Source organism: Mytilus galloprovincialis, chromosome 2 (genome assembly GCF_965363235.1).
Source record: "Mytilus galloprovincialis chromosome 2, xbMytGall1.hap1.1, whole genome shotgun sequence".
NCBI lineage: Eukaryota > Metazoa > Mollusca > Bivalvia > Mytilida > Mytilidae > Mytilus > Mytilus galloprovincialis.
The window spans coordinates 88,808,407-88,830,598 of record NC_134839.1 but is presented as its reverse complement, the minus strand read 5'-3'; the positions used below and the strand labels follow the sequence as shown (position 1 = coordinate 88,830,598).

The 22,192-nt window shown below is 31.4% G+C and overlaps 1 protein-coding gene across 13 annotated transcripts in view; it reads left to right on the top strand.

The window, feature by feature from the left end:
• LOC143064776 (5'-AMP-activated protein kinase subunit gamma-1-like) overlaps positions 1–16,155 on the top strand; it is a 183,001-nt gene extending 166,846 nt beyond the window's left edge. For all 13 annotated transcript variants that reach the window (XM_076237869.1, XM_076237867.1, XM_076237868.1 and 10 more), the window contains 9 exons: positions 2,217–2,275; positions 3,380–3,425; positions 4,209–4,387; positions 7,047–7,127; positions 8,539–8,661; positions 11,151–11,222; positions 11,720–11,800; positions 12,880–12,973; positions 13,247–16,155. In XM_076237869.1, the coding sequence (XP_076093984.1) occupies positions 2,217–2,275; positions 3,380–3,425; positions 4,209–4,387; positions 7,047–7,127; positions 8,539–8,661; positions 11,151–11,222; positions 11,720–11,800; positions 12,880–12,973; positions 13,247–13,272 (761 nt within the window). In that variant the 3' untranslated portion in view covers positions 13,273–16,155. The remainder of the gene's footprint in view (positions 1–2,216; positions 2,276–3,379; positions 3,426–4,208; positions 4,388–7,046; positions 7,128–8,538; positions 8,662–11,150; positions 11,223–11,719; positions 11,801–12,879; positions 12,974–13,246) is intronic.
• The last annotated feature ends 6,037 nt before the right edge of the window (positions 16,156–22,192 follow it).

Below are 22,192 nucleotides of genomic sequence, written 5' to 3'. Positions count from 1 at the left end.
AATAAAATTTAAACAGATGCAAGATAGAGATTCAGGGAAGAAGCCTATAAACTTGAAGTTAACAGATCAAAAGTCAAGGTCACTTATTTGAAATGGAGGCTAATGAGTAACAACTTAACACTTCTTCTAAAATTTTAGGAAACAGTTGTACTGAAAACATATTTGTACGTTTTATATGTATATATATATCTCATGTCAATCTTTGAATTATGCCTTGGGCGTTTTCTTGTTAATTGAACATAAAAACATCAATTTCATCTATTTCATTCTATGTTTTCCTTTTCACTACAGAATAATGTTACTCATTTGGTTCTGAAACATAACTTTATATTGTTTTTATCAGTTTTCTGTTGAACTCTTGGCCAAAAGTATGTTGTGATTTCTGGCTTGCTATATTTCATTGTGTTTTCTTAAACTGCTGGGCTAATTTGAACCAAAGTTGGCAAGAATAATGTTCTAAAGGTATATTTTACCCTCATTTTACCAGATTTCTCTTTTACCATTTGATTTATTGGAATTTCTGTTCTGTTACTTAATAAGAATATTTAAGCCTATGTGGCCTTAAATAAAGATTTTAAATTTATTTGAGAATAAGCTATGGTATGAAGATAAAATTTGTAACCGCCTCATAAAGGGGATATGTCCAATCATTGCATAGAACCTTATGTTCGAACATAAAGCATAAAAAATACTATAACTTTAAGTCTTATGCATTAGTTTAATGAATATTACCCAAATATATTCTTTTGAAATTCTGGGTGTACAAGCCCTTAGTACAAATGCACCTTAAGTCTTGGTACATAGCATCTAAGTCTATAATTGGGTTGAGGAGTCATTAAAATCTGTTATTCGGGTACCGATTTACCATCTAATTATATCTAGGAAGTAAAAAATAACCATCTATTTTAAATTGTGTTTTGATCACATTAGAAAATTATATCATTTATTGATTTTTACCTGAATTAGGTCATTTACCTCCTGTCCAATATCATGTCACATTTCATTACCATGACAACTAAATTTGTACTTAAGTTCTATAGGCAATCAAACAGATTTCTGTTTGTTTACAGAAAGTTTATATAATTTTATATAAGCAGTAATTGATTTTTCCTGAAGTATCTCTCACTTGTCTTGAGTTTTTTATATAGTTTCATTAGATCAAACACCTAAATATTACACTAAACACCCTTAAAAGCCTAGGCAGTTTAGGTGGCTTGTTAAAATAATGTATTTTTGGTATATTTTTTCTCATAAATCAGGCCGTTGGTTACCTTGTTTGGATTATTACACATTTTGTCATGATTCTGTCCTTTATATCTGACTGTAAAGTATGAGTTTAATTCATTATTGAAGGTCCTACAATGACAATAAATTGCAAAAACACGTCATATGGTCTCCATGGTTGATAGTTGTCTCATTGGCAATCATATCACTTTATTTTTATAAGCTAACTTTTAAACTTTATGTTCATAGTGACGTAGATGTTATAGGCAGGTCACATGATAACAGATTTATTTGTTAAAATATTATGTAATGACTGCCTTGAAGCAAGTTTTAAGTCTAAATGCTGAGCTAATCATTACATATGACCCAAATAGTTTACTTCTGTCATTCCTATAATGTCTCTGTAGATAGAAATGAGATGAAAGTAAGAGTGATTTGGTATATCACCTAAATAGATACAAAATTCACTTTCATGTTTAATTTATGCTGAATCTGTGAAATCAGCTGTGATAACAATCTATTTTACCAACAGGAAGTTGGAAATAATTCAAAGTTAAGTCTTAGTGGTTCTTGTAAGGATTCCAGTTAAACAAGACTAGAATTAAACATTCTAAGACCAGACATTGCTGTCATTGATATAACCAGATGTAGGGAAGCTCATTTTAAAGTATTGGTCATACTCTCCTACTGCTGGGTGAAAGAATCAAGCTGGTTATTGGTCAATATTGTCTGTATCTTAAGGATAAAATTGTTTTCATAATTTAGCCATGGTTGGACTAAGGAAGGATAAGAAACTTTTCTTATTAAACCAATAAGCCAGACCATTACAAAAGATTTTACATGGTCCATAGTTATTTTGAGCCTTGTATGATTTATTTCTATTTCTAAAGTAATTTTACCAGAATTAAGGATGCTAATTAGTTCATACTTTACTTCTTTGTATTTGATGCCAAAAATATCTGCTTAATAAAGAGATTTGTGTTTTATTTCAGGAATGTTGACAATAACAGACTTTATATTGATTTTACATAAATACTACAAATCACCTTTAGTAAGTATTAACAAATCAGTAGACATGTATGCATTAAAATATCTGCAAGTTATTCTTCTATATTGCATTGTGTGGTCAGAAAATAGAGCATGTCAGTTAATATAAGAATGGAGATGTGGTATAATTGACATGAGACAAATTACATGGATGTAAGCATATAAATGTCACCTTAAAGCTTCAACAAGGAACTTTCTTACAGTAAAGGATGGATTTTTTTGGTCACTGTAAAAATCTAAACCTGAAAGCACTTACGTGATTTTTGTCTTGTCTGCACCAAAAGATGCATAATGAGAGACTTAGGATTACAATCCAACGACTATGTTAACTATTTTTATAAAGCTTTTTATTTAAGCCCCGCAATAGCAGAGGGAACATTACGTTTTTTTCATTGTCCGTCTGTACTTCCTGAAATTGGTTTCCATTCTCTAACTTTTAATTTTACCTCAACCAAATGTTATAATACACAATGCTGATTACCACAAAACATTGATCAGATTTTAATTTAATAGGCATCAATTTTACCTTTCTAGAGTTGTGCCCTTTGTAAATGGTAAAATTGCTGAATTTTCCATTGTTGTTTTGTTAAGTTGCCTAAACCTGTGAAACTTATACAAGAGGCGTTTTACCAAACTGATTTATGTCTCTCTACAATTGGAAAGATTGCTGTTCTACTAGTGGGAACCATCTTGTAATTCATTACAAGTAAAGATTCCTTGATAAGTCATATTACATGATCATTATCAAGTAAAGAAGACAGGATTGTGGGTACTACAAGTAAAACATACATTGCACTGAAGATTCTATATGTATTTTACATAAGTCTGATAAAAACATTTTCTTATGTAAAACCAAAACTAATTGTCAAAATGCAAAAACTAATGTAATTGTATTCTATATCATGTTGCGGGTGCTCTCTACTCCCATCTTAATTGACTAGGATTGTTTGTTTTCCTTTTGAAGGTCAGCGGTTTTCTCATGGCACTCCTGCTTCCTCCACCAATAAAAGTGGCATTAAAAACACCAAAATCAAAAATCAAATTGTTTCTCTTTCATTTGATGAGATGAAGGTATGTGTCCTTTAATGAAAAATATTTTCTATTGTAGGTAAAAATGGATGAATTAGAAGAACACAAAATAGCTACCTGGCGAGGTAAGATATCCACTCTGGGTTTATATATTTCTAAATCAAGGTTTGTGTTATATCCTACACCTCAACTTTATATAGGAAGAGAATGCAATACTGGACTATGTATTAACTTTTCATGCCCCATTTATGGGCATTATGTTTTTCAGTATGTGCATTTGTTTGTTCGTCTGTTCATCTGTCCGTCTACCGTGTCAGGTTAAAGTTTTTGATGAAGTTGAAGTCCATTCAATTTGAAACTTAGTACACATGTTCCATATGATATGATCTTTTGAATTGTAATGCCAAATTAGAGTTTTGACACCAATTTCATGGTCCACTGAACATAGAAAAAATTATAGTGCGAGTTTGGCATCCGTGTACTATGGACACATTCTTGTTTTTTTATTGAAACACAATTTGGGGAATATCATATAAATGATTTTACATATCAGTTTTTGATCACAAATATGTATACAAAATCACTGTCGACATCTTAAAAACAATTTTCTTCAAAGTACAAATGTATGTTTAAAGACATCGTGTAAGTATGACGTGTGTATTGTAATGCTATATATAAATATATTTACTGTAAACCAATTTATTTTGCGGGTATCTTATTTCTTGTTGAGCCCTTTTTAGCCCTATTTGGGGCAATTTATTTATACTTTTTAGTGATTTTCTAGATGTATTTATATCATGGAAATTGAAAGATTTACATGTTTGCAAGAATTTATATTTATGTTATTTTTCATTCTTACAAGTATTTCACATGTAGTTATTATTACAAGTATTCGATTTTGTTTTCAGAGGCCCTATCAGAGAAAATCAAACCATTTGTATATATAGAACCAGATGCCAGTTTGTATGATGCAGTGAAAACTTTGATAAGTAATCATGTACATAGACTGCCTGTGATAGACCGGATTACTGGCAATGCCCTGTATATACTGACCCATAAACGCATTCTTAGATTCTTATACCTATGTGTAAGTATAGATAGACCAGATTACTGGCAATGCCCTGTATATACTGACCCATAAACGCATTCTTAGATTCTTATACCTATGTGTAAGTATAGATAGACTGGATTACTGGCAATGCCCCGTATATACTGACCCATAAACGCATTCTTAGATTCTTATACTTGTGTTTAAGTATAGATAGACCGGATTACTGGCAATGCCCTGTATATACTGACCCATAAATGCATTCTTAGATTCTTATACTTATCTGTAAGTATAGATAGACCAGATTACTGGCAATGTCCTGTATATACTGACCCATAAACACATTCTTAGATTCTTATACTTGTGTTTAAGTATAGATAGACCGGATTACTGGCAACGCCCTTTATATACTGACCCATAAATGCATTCTTAGATTCTTATACTTGTGTTTAAGTATAGATAGACCGGATTACTGGCAATGCCCCGTATATACTGACCCATAAACGCCAGTCTTCACAATGAACTATAAAAACTACAGGCCCAGAGCTCAATTTTTTAAAATTTTTAGTTAGATTCTGTTGGCCTGTAGATATGATTTTTACAGGCTAAAGAGCAATTTTACTAGCCTGGGCTGTCTGGCTGCCACTCAGCGTGAAGACTGAAACGCATTCTTATACTAGAGTGTAAGTATAGATAGACCAGATTACTGGCAATGCCCTGTATATACTGGCCCATAAACGCATTCTTAGATTCTTATACTTGTGTGTAAGTATAGATAGACTGGATTACTGGCAATACCCTGTATATACTGACCCATAAACGCATTCTTAGATTCTTATGCTTACTTGTAAGTATAGATAGACCGGATTACTGGCAATGCCCTGTATATACTAACCCATAAACGCATTCTTAGATTCTTATACCTATGTGTAAGTATAGATAGACCGGATTACTGGCAATGCCCTGTATATACTAACCCATAAACGCATTCTTAGAATCTTATACTTGTGTGTAAGTACAGTGATATTGTTTGGCTCAAATAACAGCCGAAATTCGGCCTTTTCCCCTAGAGAAAATTCCCAATTACTGAAAAAAATGGCTTAAAATTCCTCCCAAAAAGTTTTACATTTTCCCCAAACAGTGATGGCATTCGTAGTAATGTTTGTAAATATCGTATTCATGTTATCATTTTGATATTAGAAAGCACTTTTGAGATCAGGTTTTCTGATCAGAATCATCATGGTGTTTGTAACACATGTAGTTTTCAATGCATTGTAAGTACCATCGTTGCTTCTGTTTCTTTCCCCTCTCCGAAAGTATCTTTCAGGTTGAAAATGTCTGACAACCAAAATATACATGAAAAAACAGTGCAAAAAGACAGCAAAGGTCAGGAAAAAATCGGAGATGTGTTCAGAATAAAATATACAAATTTCCCAATTTCAATAAAAAATATGCATTTTTCCCAATAAAAAACGGTAGAGGTAGTTTTGAAAAAAGACAACAATATCACTGAAGTATAGATAGACTGGATTACTGGCAATGTCCTGTATATACTGACCCATAAACACATTCTTAGATTCTTATACTTGTGTTTAAGTATAGATAGACCGGATTACTGGCAATGCCCTGTATATACTGACCCATAAACACATTCTTAGATTCTTATACTTGTGTTTAAGTATAGATAGACCGGATTACTGGCAATGCCCTGTATATACTGACCCATAAACGCATTCTTAGATTCTTATACTTATGTGTAAGTATAGATGTTTGTCGTTGTTAATATTTTGTTCATAGTTCAGTCTTCAACCTAACATGATTATGAGAGGGGTTATTGATGGACTCTTTATCACTGACTGTAAAAAATGTAGAATTGCATAAAGTTTTACCTTGGTCCATCTGTACATCCAAAATGGTTGGAATGTTCCATATTGGCTTCTGAACCAAATGTTTTGAAACTTATACATGATGCTTATTACCACAAAACACATATCAAGAATGAATTTGGTTGGCTTCACTTTAACCTTTCTCGAGATATTCCCCTTTACAAGGAAAAAAAATGCTTTATTTGTCCTTTCTGTTCTCCAACTTAAGTTTGCCTCAATGGAATGTTATGAAACTTTCCCACAATGCCTATAACCTTCAAATACAAAGGAATACGTTCAGTAAGACCCCTTTTTGGCCCCAAAATATAGCAGTTTAACAAAATTGTTAAAATGTAAACTTTGAGTTATTTATTCGAAAGTAGAATGCTTCTGCTACATAAATATGGACTGTTTTTGACAATACAATACACATATATCAGGTACTAGCATCCTAAGGTCATGCTAAATTACTGAAATCTTAACAATGTTAGTATTTTAGATAAATTTTAGAAGGTTTCCATCTTAAATGAAAGTGGCCGCGTTTGTGTTCATTCTTGATAATGAAATGTAAGTTGTAATTGATGATAATTTTTTTCCATTTTTCAAATTATATTTTGTGTTATTACTGGAAGATTTAAAAACAAAACCTCTAAAGTAAACAACTAAAAAATAACTGGTCAGAACAAAAATGATATTAGATTCTTCATTTTACCATTTGAATGTAAGCTGAGTGGTGTCGGAATCCTCCATATTATTATAATTCTATCTATATCATTTTAAGATTGTTTGCGATACTACCTTTCTATTGTGTAAGTTTATTATGTATTTTGTAGATAAATGAATTACCAAAACCAGGTTTTATGCACCAAACATTAGATGAACTTTGTATAGGAACATTTCAGAATGTTATAACAGTAAGTTTTTCATTTTACAAAAAAAAAAAAAAAGAACTTGTGGTATAGTATGTAGGTGTAGTATTTAGATACACACTTCTTAGTATGATTGAATAGCAAATGAATTTTAAAAAAGTTTTAATTGCAAAAATTTTTGTTCTGGAAGTGAGAAATAGTAGCCTACATGATGTTGACCATTTAAAAGATCCAGTCTGGTTTAAGTCAGGGTTGGCAAAGTATTACCCACCCGGGAATTCCCGGGCGGGAAAACCCGGGTTTTCCCGGGCTGGGCAATACTCCCAGAAATGGGTAATAGTGGGCGTTACTGGGCAATATGATTTTTTAAGCTTATTTTAACACAAAATAGTAAAGACTTGTTATAGTTTCATAGTATAACAGCTAAATATATACTTTTTATACAGATAACCATTGACAGTCATTTCTAGAAAATTCAATTTCATTCTCTTCTCTATAAATTTTATATGTGGGCAGAATACAAGATTTGCACATTTAAAGATACCTTTTAATTACCAAGTATTGTTTCAATAATCCAAACTTTGAAAAATGCATTTTATTGCAGTGTTTAAGTGAGTTGCTAATTTTAATTGTTATACATTCATAATGCTAAATAAACACCCTACAGGGTCATGTCATTAACACTTATAAAATTGAAAGGACTGATTATTGTTACATAAACAAATCTGTGTTCTAATATGAATAATTACTTATTAATTAGTGACAGTACATATACATTATTTAAATGTGATGTTTCTTTAATACATGTAAATGTTAATTCTTAATAGGAGCTATTTTCATTTGAAAAAAAATGATTTATTTGCTTTCTATTTACAGTTTGCCAATCTAAACAAATGCTTAACAAACAAAATAGGGTATAAATATCTTATTAAATGTATTGCATTTGTGTTTATCACTGAATCTTCTTTAAAATTCAGACAAATATTTTATATTACCCAGTATTACCCAGTATTACCCACTAAAACCCAGTAAAACCCGGGTTTTCCCAGTATTTCCCACTGGGCTGGGCAATACTCATAAAACCCGGGTTTTTGCCAACCCTGGTTTAAGTTTTTCTTTGACATTCAAAAGTGCATCAAATCATCATGGAATTCTATGAAACTTGGACAATGCTTCATGGAATTTTACAAAACCATTGAAAATATGTTTTTCCATCTTTCAGAATTTTACTTATAAAGAGACCTTTTATTTGGCAGTCACGGTTTACACTTTTATACTGACAGCAGCAATGGCAGGCAAGACAAATTGATTTAAGAACCCTTTACAAAGTTTTTTTTATTTATATTTTAGCAGTTTCTGTCTAGTTCAGACATTCATTAAGCTTTGGGCTACCTATAACTTGAGATAATACATGTACTTATAAAAGAATTAAATGTCAGTTTTGATTTTCTTTTAGGCCAAAACCTCAACCCCTGTAATAGAAGCATTAAATATGTTTGTAAACCACAGAATATCAGCTGTCCCTGTAGTAGATGACCAAGGAAAAGTTGTTAATATTTATGCAAAGTTTGATGTTATTGTAAGTATTCATACTTTATTGACTCGTTTTGTCTCGGACCATTACTATAGATTGAATAGCCATTTTTTTGTATGATTTAAATCAGAGACAAGAAATGAGATACATTTATAAGAAAGATAGAAAAATTAAAAGCAGAAAAATAATTATGAATTAGAAGATGTGGTATGATTGCCAATGAGAGTTATGAGACAACTCTCCACAAAAGACCAAATAACACAGAAATTAACATCTATGGGTCACTGTACAGCCTTCAACAATGAGCAAAGCCCATACTGCATAGTCAGGTGTAAAGGGCCCCGAAATTACAATGTAAAACAATTCAAACAAGAAGACTATCGGCCTAATTTCTGAACAAAAAAAAACAATATGTAACACATAAGCAAACGACAACCACTGAATAAAAGGCTCCTCACTTGGGACAGGCACATACATACATAATGTGGCAGGGTTAAACATGTTAGTGGGATCCCAACCCACCCTCTAACCTGGATCAGTGGTTTAACAGCACAACATAAGAACGAACCATAAAAATCAGTTGAAAAGGGCTCAACTTATCAGTATAGTTTTATCATTTATGGTTTGATTCTTTATACAAAAAGAATTTCTTAAAGAGTTAATTTCTCAATTCTGGATATTTCTTCTTTCTTATAAACAGACACTGTTACCAGTTTTTGTGCCCTTCAAAAAAGTGCTTACATTTACCATCAGTAATGTTTACGATCAGATGAAAATAAGGGATTATCTTTTGGCTGGGTCAAAGTTTTAGTTTATGTCAGCAACCATACCTTCCCAATAAACACTGTGTTACATATATATAAAATTCATAAGGGTTCCGCGGAACTCAGTGTCTCACCTACTTTTGCTGTAAATCACAGGCTCAACAAAATTCAGGAAAAACATCAATAAAATATTCCTCTTGATACTATCTTTTGATTGTAAGAAGCTTCTGTCAAAGTTTGGTAAAAATCCTGGATAGTTTATGAATCTAATATATGTTTTAAAGGTACAAAATATTAACAAAAAATAATCATAAACAAGCTTCTGTCCAAGTTTGGTACAAATTAAAAATAGTATAAGAGAGTCATTAAAATTTTTAAAATTTAACCTGGCAGAAAAAGTAAGTCCATTTAAAAGAAAATACCGAATAAATTAATTTATTTTTTTACAAAATTTACTTATGGATACTATCTTACGATCATAAACAAGCTTCTGTCCAAGTTTGGTACAAACCCAGGATAGTTTAAGAAAGTTATTAAAATTTCAAAAACTTTAACAACAGAGTGAATATTTGTGGACGCCGACGACGACGGAATGTAGGATCACTTAGTCTTGCTTTTTCGACTTAAGTCGAAGGCTCGACAAAAATTACTGAATAAATAGTCAACAAGTAATCGGTAATAGCGCGATGTCAAATGAATCTCGTCAATCTATTCAAATTACAACACTATCAAAATCTTGAAATTTATACAATTTATGCGAACAAAATGCTCTAACCGATCCAAGTTGGTATAAAGTTTCAAATTTGACAACGGTAGCGCAATTCAAACAGAAAGTACTGTAATTGAATAAATTTCAAGATTTTTATAGTGTTTTTTTTAATTTGAATAGATTGACATGATTCATTTTACATCATGCTATTAGGGACGACATCAAAAGATCGATGTAGGATAAAAAACTTAAATCAAATAGTTTGGGGTTGGGTTGAGGGGTTAAAATTCTGCCAGTTTTGTATATCTAAAATCGATTTTTACATATATTCCTATTGGTAAATCAATTTTTCCCAAATTAAGTTAAGAGGGAAGGGGGGGGGGGGGTGTCAGTGAAAAAACTATGTGAATTAAGTTTTTTATCCTACATTGAACTTTTGATGTCGTCCCTTACCCTTTTTGACTTGTTATATATTATATTTTGTAGTGTACTGTATCATATTACTTGATCCATCTCTATATATATATAAAAAAGATAGGGGTATGATTTCCAATGAGATAAATCTTCAAAAGAGACCAAATGACAGAAATTAACAGCTATAGGTCACTGTATGTCTTCAACAATTATCAAAGCACATACAGAATAGTCAGGTATAAAAGACCCCAAAATTACAAATGTATAACTATTCAAACGCAAAAACTAACGGCCTTATTAATGTACACAAAAAAGGAACGAAAAACAAATATGTATTGCAGCAACAAAAGACAACCACTGAAACTGGGTTTGTATGTTTGCAGAAAATGATAAAATATGGTTCTAAATATGTAAATATTTCACTGTTATATTCTCAATATCACTATTGATATATCTGTTTATATTTCACCTGTAAATGTCATCACTAATAATGTCATAGACAAATAAAAATGAATCTCTTTTGATAGTGGACAAGTTATTTTATCCTTGTTAATATTTGACATTTAAATCTTGTCACTGTTGATAGTTGACCAGTAAATATTACAATGTACAAGTATGATTAAAGAATTGATACGTTTTGATTGTAGAATTTAGCAGCAGAGAAGACCTACAATAATTTAGATATTACTATAGACCAAGCTTTAAAGCATAGACATAAAGTAAGTCGTTTAATACTGAGTAAACTGGTTATCCAGTGAACTGCCATTAGTTTCATGGTAGTATGCTTGCCTCGAGGGTGGGAGATCCTGGGTTGGTTCCCTAATTAGGTTAAACCAAAGACTTGAAAATTGCTGCTGCTTGACTCAGCACATTGCATTTAGAATAGGATAAAATATCTTCCTGCAGATCAATGCCATGTAAAATAGCACTTTAAAATAGGACTTAGCATTTTCATAAAGGACAAACCATGCATTATGCTTTAGAATAATTCATGGGGCTTGAATTTATTTAGATTTTACAACAGCTAGGCCCTAACAGGGACAACAAATTCTTTCAACTGTGTCAGTGTAATTATCACTTATGCAGAGCTTTATTTCACCAGTGTTTAGTTGTTTGATTAATTGTGCTAAAGTCAAAAACCTACTAAAAGATAAATTAATGAATAGTACAGAATGTTTGTGAGATTGTTTATTAATTTCCACTATGATTTTTTCAGGAGAGTTGGTTTGAAGGTGTGGTAAACTGTCTGGTGACTGACAAGTTAGAAGATGTTATTGTTAAATTAGTTCAAGCTGAGGTAATTTTATAATACTAAAAATACACTTTCTTTGAATGAAAGAAGATAGCTATTTTCCCACAGGATATGAATAAGATATATCCAATAAGGCTAATTGATCACATGTTTTCATGAAAAATGCATCAATTCAGTTATCTGTTGTTAAACATGAAATAAAATGTGACATAATGATGGTCTAAGGGAAGTAACTAATTGTAAGCTTATAGTTTCCACACCAAATTGTGTAAGATTATTTTAAACGATTTGTTGTTTGATTACAACACTGTCAACTTTCCAGTTGTTTGTCAAACATATCTTAGCTTCATTTCAAGAATCCCTGCATGAGCTATTTTATTTGCCTATAATTTCTTTTTTCTGTAGAGTGGGGTGCTCATTTTCGCCTCATCTTTCCAGGTTTTCTACAGTTTAAGTTCATTTCTAAACATTTTTGAAGTATACTGATATTTCTATATGAAGATAACTTCAAATGCAAACTATTCTTAAGCTTGAAAACTTGTTTGTTTAAAAATAATCATCTGAAAATGTAGATTAAAAGGTGTTTGAAATTTCCTGATGTTTTGTCAATGGGGGACACATATTCGCCGTTTTTTCGCATCTATTTAAATCAAATAAGCGCAGCTTCAAACAATATTTATCAAATCAAGTCCATTATAGCAGACATTTCAAATGTGTAAAGAACTGAAATTTAGGGCATTCAGTCAAAGAATACTTAGAAATACTTCTTTGAAATCGTGTTTTTCATTCAGGAAATTGGCCGAAAATCGTATGTTTTTGGTCCTTTGCGTTAAGTGCTGAAATTTGGTCTAAGTGTAAAACGGAACTTATTTGTAATAATTATATAATTTACAGGCATATTTCTTCCATTTCACCCATCCTTTTAAGTTTTTACACCGCAAAATCATAAAACGGCGAAATTGTGTCCCTGGCGAATATGAGCGCCCCACTCTAGGGAATAAGCAGGAATTTTTTTCCAAATGAGCTAATGTTCTTTAATTAAAATTTATTTTAGAAATTCAGAAATATATAGTGCATGTAGTGGTAATAAAACAGATATTTTTATTCTCATTTTCCTGTTTCAGGTTCATCGTTTGGTAATAGTTGATACTGAAACACATGTAAAGGGCATTGTATCACTGTCTGATATTCTTACATTCTTAGTCCTGAAGCCTATGGGTGAGTATAATAAGAATATGTAGTCAGGCTTTTAAGCTTATTTTATGAAAAAACAAAAACAAAAAGATGATCCTTTCTTAAAATTAACAAAAAATACTACCTATGATGCATAACAGATAAAATAGTATACAGGATCTAAGATCTGAAAGTAAAATTCCAGATAAATTATAGTCAATGGTTTCTTTTTATATTATTTATTACAATACAATACATTGTTATATTCATCCTATACTTCACTGTTGTTAGTGCTAAAAGCAAGGTTTTTATCATCAGGTTATGAACCCAACAAAAAATCATGATATCTGTGATATAACTGTAAAGGAACTGCTGGTGAATACAAGATCTCAAACCATCAACATAACTACCTATGTAAAGGACAGAATGTAATCACTGCTGTGATTGGTCAAGTGAGGAAAGCTATCCAGCAGAGAATGGATTCCATTACTGTGATTTATTGGAGATGTCTCGGTAGAGATGACATTTATGATATTGTCTTTTGTGATGCATGGCATTATGGAGTAGTAAACTTGTCAGATGAATTCTAAAGATTATGTACTAATAGCAGATCATTCTTTCAATAGATATAGTAAACATGTCAGATGAATTCTAAAGATGATGTACTAATAGCAGATCATTCTTTCAATAGATAATAGTTGGTCTCTACTTTCTTCATGGACTTTTGAAGTTAAACGGTCATTTTTTTATATTCTAAAATATAGAAGACTCATCTGAAGCAAAGAAAATTATAGTACAAAATTTTTGCTGGTTGTGCTAATTTTATTTCACGTCTATGACAATTAAATTCACTTTTTAACCAGATTTTCAAAAGAAAAATCGCTTATTGATTTGTTTCATTATTTAATTTATGTTATCTTACAATGCATTTTATTCAGCATTTTTCTTGTTCAATCATATTTAATCAAAAGTTGATTCATATACTAAATAAAATGATTTCACAAATATCACAAGTAATTTTATATTGGACTGAATTCTTTCTAGTCGAACATCAGTTTTAACATAACTCTCATTATTACCATTTTGAAAAGAAATTAAAATAATAATTATAATGCATCATGGATACATTTTTCATCATATTGAATTAAATTCATACATTAAAAAAAAACAGTTATAAGCATAAGAAAATTATTAAATCGAAAAATTTACAGTTTTCTCAACATTTTATATTTTCTTCTTCTTAAAATAGTTTTAAAAAAATGTTTAATGAGTAAAATCTTATTTGAGTTTAATTTTTGTGAATTTTTTGGACAGATTATGGGGTTTTACTGTGACTTTCATTTCCACAGTCTTGTTTTTTGACAAACTAGGGGTTTTACTGGGACTATGATTTGTTTATAATGAATCTCACTATTGTCAAATTTTACTATTTAATTTATTTAAATTATTTATTTTATCTATGTAATGAGATGTTTTATTTTTGTAATTCAGAACATTCATACTAATTTTTGCATATCACAATGATTGTAAGATGCGATTTTCATAATTTCTGCATCTTATTTTGTAATTGTATTTTAGTGGTCAATTCACTTCACAAATTGATCCTAGTCTTTAGTATGATCAGCAAAACTCTTATTTAGGCATATGAGATATTACAGTCTAAGTGGCCTGGATGGTAGCTTTCCTTGCATTGTCACATTTCAGTTTTCCACAATTGATTTAGTAACTGGTTGAGATGTTGGTCTAGATGTTTTGAAATAGTTTCAGTAATGAAGAAAACATAACTAATCACATTTGAATGTTTGAAATTTTTCAAGAAAAGAATCGTCTTTTACCTTTTCAGAATAACTATAAGTATAAATATGTTATTTGATATAAAGTCAGGTTATCAAAAGTGCTATTTCTTCTTTTTTCCCCCCAGAATTATGCTATTTGAATTTTTAGAATATAACAGGTTTCTACAGATTAGTTTTTCTGTAATGGCTTTTGATATTTCCATCAGTATCGGAATTATGGGTTAATGAACCTTCACAAAACAACAACCTATTTGTATTGAATTTAAAGAAATTAACTTGGTTTTAACACTTATTTTCTTAAAGATTGTCTTATCTATGATATAAAATAATTTAGTTGGAGGTAACTTGTCTTGTTGGTTGCTTCTTTTGTTTGATGATTCTTATTTCTACTTACATGTGGAAATTTGGACATTGTGGTATTCCCCCTTTTTTTACCCCATTAGAATTTGAAAAAAAAATATTGTCAATGCTCATCTTTAGGTGTTTACTGCAGGCAACTAAAAAATGTGTTGGTTAGAATTTGTTTGTTTTATTTATAGCAATTCATACAAAAAAGTGGAATATATATAAAATTATTAGTATCACAAAAGATTGTAGCATACATAACAAATTTTTATGACATTTGAAGCCATTGCTTATTTGATATTTTATCACATATAAATGAAAAAACAAGTGTATTGTTCTTAGCTTTCAAAGAATTTATTTTTGTATGTGCACAACATATATATATAGGGATGTTTAGTCCTGGTGTCTGTTAGTTTCATATAGGGTATATTCAGTACTTTAAAACAAAAATGGCATTCATTTTAATTTTTCAAGGTCTTTATATTTTAAAAACTCGTTTCACATCGCTAGACAATTTTTATGAATTACTGATTCTCCATGATTGCAGCTTTCACAGCTACATTTATGTGAGAATTTGTTTGTGATGTTAAAGAAATAGTCGTTGATTTCTATCAACAGTGAAATAAACATTTATAAAAAAAAGTAACCCCCCCCCTTGTTTGTATCAGTATTATCAAAGATCATATGTGGAATGTTATTCACATGCAACTTGATTACCCTTTTTTTTCCAAAGTTTTTTGAAGCATATTTATTTGAAGGTATTAAAAAATTTTAAATGCAATGTTGGAAAGTTTTTCTGTATGTGGTCGTGTAGTAATGTACAAGTTCCTGAATTGGAATAGGTTGGTTGAATGATATATAAGGGGAAGCATTTATTGACTAGAGAAGATATAATAAAAAAAGTAAAGAAAAAAACTAAATTTCAGGTCAGGAGAATATACGTTTATTAATTTACCTTGTTGTGAATATTGTACATAGGTGTAACATGTATATACTATGATTTATCATACCTATTCAGAAACTTCTGTTTTGTAGGAACAATGACAAAATAATGAATTGTTAATAAAAAATAATGTGAAAACAGAATTTATTTTATTTTTAGCTCACTTGGCCCCTTTTGAGCCTCCTCTTCACTTTGGTCTGACTTTTTAGCTCACCTGGCCTAAAGGGCCAAGTGAGCTTTTCTCATCACTTGGCGTCCGTCGTCCGTCGTCGTTAACTTTTACAAAAATCTTCTCCTCTGAAACTACTGGGCCAAATTAAACCAAACTTGGCCACAATCACAATTGGGGTATCTAGTTTAAAAAATGTGTGGCGTGACCCGGCCAACCAACCAAGATGGCCGCCACAGCTAAAAATAGAACATAGGGGTAAAATTCAGTTTTTGGCTTATAACTCAAAAACCAAAGCATTTAGAGCAAATCTGACATGAAGTAAAATTGATTATCAGGTCAAGATCTATCTGCCCTGAAATTTACAGATGAATCGGACAACCTGTTGTTGGGTTGCTGCCCCTGAATTGGTAATTTTAAGGAAATTTTGCTGTTTTTGGTTATTATCTTGAATATTATTATAGATAAGAGATAAACTGTAAACAGCAATAATGTTCAGCTAAGTAAGATTTACAAATAAGTGAACATGACTGAAATGGTCAATTGACCCCTTTAGGAGTTATTGCCCTTTATAGTCAATTTTTAACCATTTTTCGTAAATCTTAGTAATCTATTACAAAAATCTTCTCCTCTGAAACCACTGGGCCAAATTAAACCAAACTTGGCCACAATCATCATTGGGGTATCTAGTTTAAAAAATGTGTGGCGTGACCTGGCCAACCAATCAAGATGGCCGCCACAGCTAAAAATAGAACATAGGGGCAAAATTCAGTTTTTGGCTTATAACTCAAAAACCAAAGCATTTAGAGCAAATCTGACATGAAGTAAAATTGATTATCAGGTCAAGATCTATCTGCCCTGAAATTTTCAGATGAATCGGACAACCTGTTGTTGGGTTGCTGCCCCTGAATTGGTAATTTTAAGGAAATTTTGCTGTTTTTGGTTATTATCTTGAATATTATTATAGATAGAGATAAACTGTAAACAGCAATAATGTTCAGCAAAGTAAGATTTACAAATAAGTCAACATGACTGAAATGGTCAGTTGACCCCTTTAGGAGTTATTGCCCTTTATAATCAATTTTGAACCATTTTTCGTAAATCTTAGTTATCTTTTACAAAAATCTTCTCTTCTGAAACTACTGGGCCAAATTCATTATAGATAGAGATAATTGTAAGCAGCAAGAATGTTCAGTAAAGTAAGATTTACAAACACATCACCATCACCAAAACACAATTTTGTCATGAATCCATCTGCGTCCTTTGTTTAATATTCACATAGACCAAGGTGAGCGACACAGGCTCTTTAGAGTCTCTAGTTTAGAAGTAATTGCCCTTCAGTGATAACCAATGTCTATGCCCTTGCTGTAGCGGAGAGGCATTAAGTTTTATCTTGTCCTTCTGTACGTCCATACATCCGTTCTCTAACTTCGCCTCAACCAAATGTTATCAAACTTACACACAATTGGTATTACCTCAAAACACAGATAAAATCTGAATTTTGAAGCACAACTTTAAACATTCTAGAGTTATGCCCTTTACAATGGAAAAATTGCAGATTTTTTTTCGTTTTTGCTCTCAAACTTAAGTTGGCCTCAAGCAAATTTTACACATAATGTTTATTACCACAAAACACATGATAGGTACAAATTTGGGTGGTGTCAATTTTACCATTTTTGAGTTATGTCCCTTTATAATCTTATAAGCAAACAGGGGCATCATCTATGTCCCATGGAAACATGGCCCATTATTTCCTATTTTTAGCTCACCTGGCCCAAAGGGCCAAGTGAGCTTTTCTCATCACTTGGCGTCCGTCGTCGTCCGTCGTCGTTAACTTTTACAAAAATCTTCTCTGAAACTACTGGGCCAAATTTAACCAAACTTGGTCACAATCATCATTGGGGTATCTAGTTTGAAAAATGTGTTTGGTTACCCGACCAACCAACCAAGATGGCCGCCATGGCAAAAAATAGAACATAGGGGTCAAATGCAGTTTTTGGCTTATAACTCTGAAACCGAAGCATTTAGAGCAAATCTGACATGGGGTTAAATTGTTTATTAAGTCAAGATCTATCTGCCCTGAAATTTTCAGATATATCGGACAACCCGTTGTTGGGTTGCTGCCCCTGAATTGGTAATTTTATGGAAATTTTACTGTTTTTGGTTATTATCTTGAATATTATTATAGATAGAGATAAACTGTAAACAGCAAAAATGTTCAGCAAAGTAAGATTTACAAATAAGTCAACATGACCGAAATGGTCAGTTGACCCCTTTAGGAGTTATTGCCCTTTATAGTCAATTTTGAACCATTTTTCTTAAATCTTCGTAATCTTTTACAAAAATCTTCTCCTCTGAAACTACTGGGCCAAATTAATCCAAACTTGTCCACAATCATCATTGGGGTATCTAGTTTAAAAAATGTGTCCGATGACCTGGCCAACCAACCAAGATGGCCACCATGGCTAAAAATAGAACATAGGGGTAAAATGCAGTTTTTGGCTTATAACTCAAAAACCAAAGCATTTAGAGCAAATCTAACTGAGGTTAAATCGTTCATCAGGTCAAAATCTATCTGCCCTGAAATTTTCAGATTAATCGGACAACCCGTTGTTGGGTTGCTGCCCCTGAATTGGTAATTTTATGGAAATTTTACTGTTTTTATACGCCCGGGACGGGACGTATTATGGTATACCGTTGTCCGTCCTTCTGTCCGTCCGTCCGTCTGTCCGTCCGTCGTCCACACTTCGGACAATAACTCAAAAACACCTTCATCAATTTCCATGAAACTTAAGTGAATTGTTTATATCTATTGACGTAAGCTCCCTTTCGTTTTTTTTTAATTTCAGATTTTAAGTTTTGGATTTATGGGGCTTTATTCATAAAAAAGGGGGGATTTTCAACACTTTGGACAATAACTCAAAAAGGCTTTCACCAATGTCCATGAAACTTTGGTGAATTGTTTATATCTATTGATGTAAGCTCCCTTTCGTTTTTTTTTAATTTCAGATTTTAAGTTTTGGATTTATGGGGCTTTATACATAAATAAAGGGGGATTTTTAACACTTCGGACAATTACTCAAAAAGGCTTTCACCAATGTCCATGAAACTTTGGTGAATTGTTTATATCTATTGATGTAAGCTCCCTTTCAATTTTTATAAATTTCAGATTTTAAGTTTTGGATTTATGGGGCTTTATTCATAAAAAAAGGGTGATTTTTAACACTTAGGACAATAACCCAAAAAGGCTTTCACCAATGTCCATGAAACTTTGGTGAATTGTTTATATCTATTGATGTAAGCTCCCTTTCAATTTTTATAAATTTCAGATTTAAAGTTTTGGATTTATGGGGCTTTATTCATAAAAAAAGGGTGATTTTTAACACTTCAGACAATAACTCAAAAAGGCTTTCACCAATGTCCATGAAACTTTGGTAAATTGTTTATATCTATTAATGTAAGCTCCCTTTCAATTTTTATAAATTTCAGATTTTACATTTCCGTGTTATGAATTTTTATGCTTAAAAAAGGGGAGATTTTTCCAATTTTGGGACTATAACTAACACTTTCACAAAATTTTATGTATGGATGAAAAATTAAGAAAACAAACTTAGTTAAATTTGAGGTAGCCTTAATAGTGCCAATTTTTTTGTGCATTTTTATTTATTATTTGTATTTGACAGGGCTCACACTATTTCTAGTTGATCATATAAATTCATTTAAAGCATAAAAGACAGGTTAAAAGAGCAACGGGCGTATCATGCGCCTAAGCGCAGCCCTTTATTGGTTATTATCTTGAATATTATTATAGATAGAGATAAACTGTAAACAGCAAAAATGTTCAGCAAAGTAAGATTTACAAATAAGTCAACATGACCGAAACGGTCAGTTGACCCCTTTAGGAGTTATTGCCCTTTATAGTCACTTTTAACCATTTTTCGTAAATCTTAGTAATCTTTTACAAAAATCTTCTCTGAAACTACTGGGCCAAATTAATCCAAACTTGTCCACAATCATCATTGGGGTATCTAGTTTGAAAAATGTGTCCGATGACCCGGCCATTTAACTCAAAAACCAAAGCATTTAGAACAAATCTGAAGAAGGGTAAAATTGTTTATTAGGTCAAGATCTATCTGGCCGTAAATTTTCAGATGAATCGGACAACCCGTTGTTAGGTTGCTGCCCCTAAATTGGTAATTTTAAGGAAATTTTGCTGTTTTTGGTTATTATCTTGAATACTATTATAGATAGAGATAACCTGTAAAAAGCAATAATGTTCAGCAAAGTAAGATTTACAAATAAGTCAACATGACTGAAATGGTCAATTGACCCCCTAAGGAGTTAATGTTCTTTATAGTCAATTTTTAACAATTTTCATTGGACCAAGTTCATTATAGATAGAGATAATTGTAAGCAGCAAGAATGTTCAGTAAAGTAAGATGTACAAACACATCCCAACATTTTAGGAATTAGGGGCCAAAAAGGGCCCAAATAAGGATTTTCTTGGTTTTCGCACTATAACTTTAGTTTAAGTGAATAGAAATCTATGAAATTTTGACACAAGGTTTATGACCACAAAAGGACGGTTGGGATTGTCTTTGGGAGTTTTGGTTCCAACAGTTTAGGAATTAAGGGCCAAAAAAGGGCCCAAATAAGCATTATTCTTGGTTTTCGCACAATAACTTTAGTATAAGTAAATAGAAATCAATGAAATTTAAACACAAGGTTAATGACCACAAAAGGAAGGTTGGGATTGATTTTTGGAGTTGAGGTCACAACAGTTTATGAATTAGGGGCCAAAAAGGGGCCCAAATAAGCATTATTTTTGGTTTTTGCACCATAACTTTAGTATAAGTAAAAATAATCAAAAAAAATTTAAACACAAGGTTTATGACCATAAAAGGAAGGTTGGGTTTGATTTTGGGAGTTTTGGTCCCAACAGTTTAGGAATAAGGGGCCCAAAGGGTCCAAAATTGAACTTTGTGTGATTTCATCAAAAATTGAATAATTGGGGTTCTTTGATATGCCGAATCTAACTATGTATGTAGATTCTTAATTTTTGGTCCCGTTTTCAAATTGGTCTACATTAAGGTCCAAAGGGTCCAAAATTAAACTTAGTTTGATTTTAACAAAAATTGAATCCTTGGGGTTCTTTGATATGCCGAATTTAAAAATGTACTTAGATTTTTAATTATTGGCCTAGTTTTCAAGTTGGTCCAAATGGGGGTCCAAAATTAAACTTTGTTTGATTTCATCAAAAATTGAATAAATGGGTTCTTTGATATGCCAAATCTAACTGTGTATGTAGATTCTTAATTTTTGGTCCAGTTTTCAAATTGGTCTACATTAAGGTCCAAACGGTCCAAAATTAAACTAAGTTTGATTTTAACAAAAATTAAATTCTTGGGCTTATTTGATATGCTTTATCTAAACATGTACTTTGATTTTTGATTATGGGTCCAGTTTTCAAGTTGGTCCAAATCAGGATTCCATATCAAGTATTGTGCAATAGCAAGAAATTTTCAATTGCACAGTATTGCACAATAGCAAGAAATATCTAATTGCACAATATTGTGCAATAGCAATTAATTTTCAATTGGAGTTATCTTTCTTTGTATAGAATAGTAGTTGATAATATATGTTGGAAATTTGCCAGACATGACTATGATGTCATTTTCTATTTTTATTTGCCAATAACTTTATGTAAATAACTTCATTGGAAATTTGCCAATATAAAATGTTGCTGATGAAGCTTTTTTTCCTTATCTTATCTAAAATGTTTTTAGATAATGAATGTTGGACATTTGCCAGACATGACTATGATGTCATTTTCTATTTTTATTTGCCAATAACTTTATGTAAATAACTTCATTGGAAATTTGCCAATATAAAATGTTGCTGATGAAGTTTTTTTTCCTTATCTTATCTAAAATATTTTTAGATAATATATGTTGGAAATTTGCCAGACATGACTATGATGTCATTTTCTATTTTTATTTGCCAATAACTTT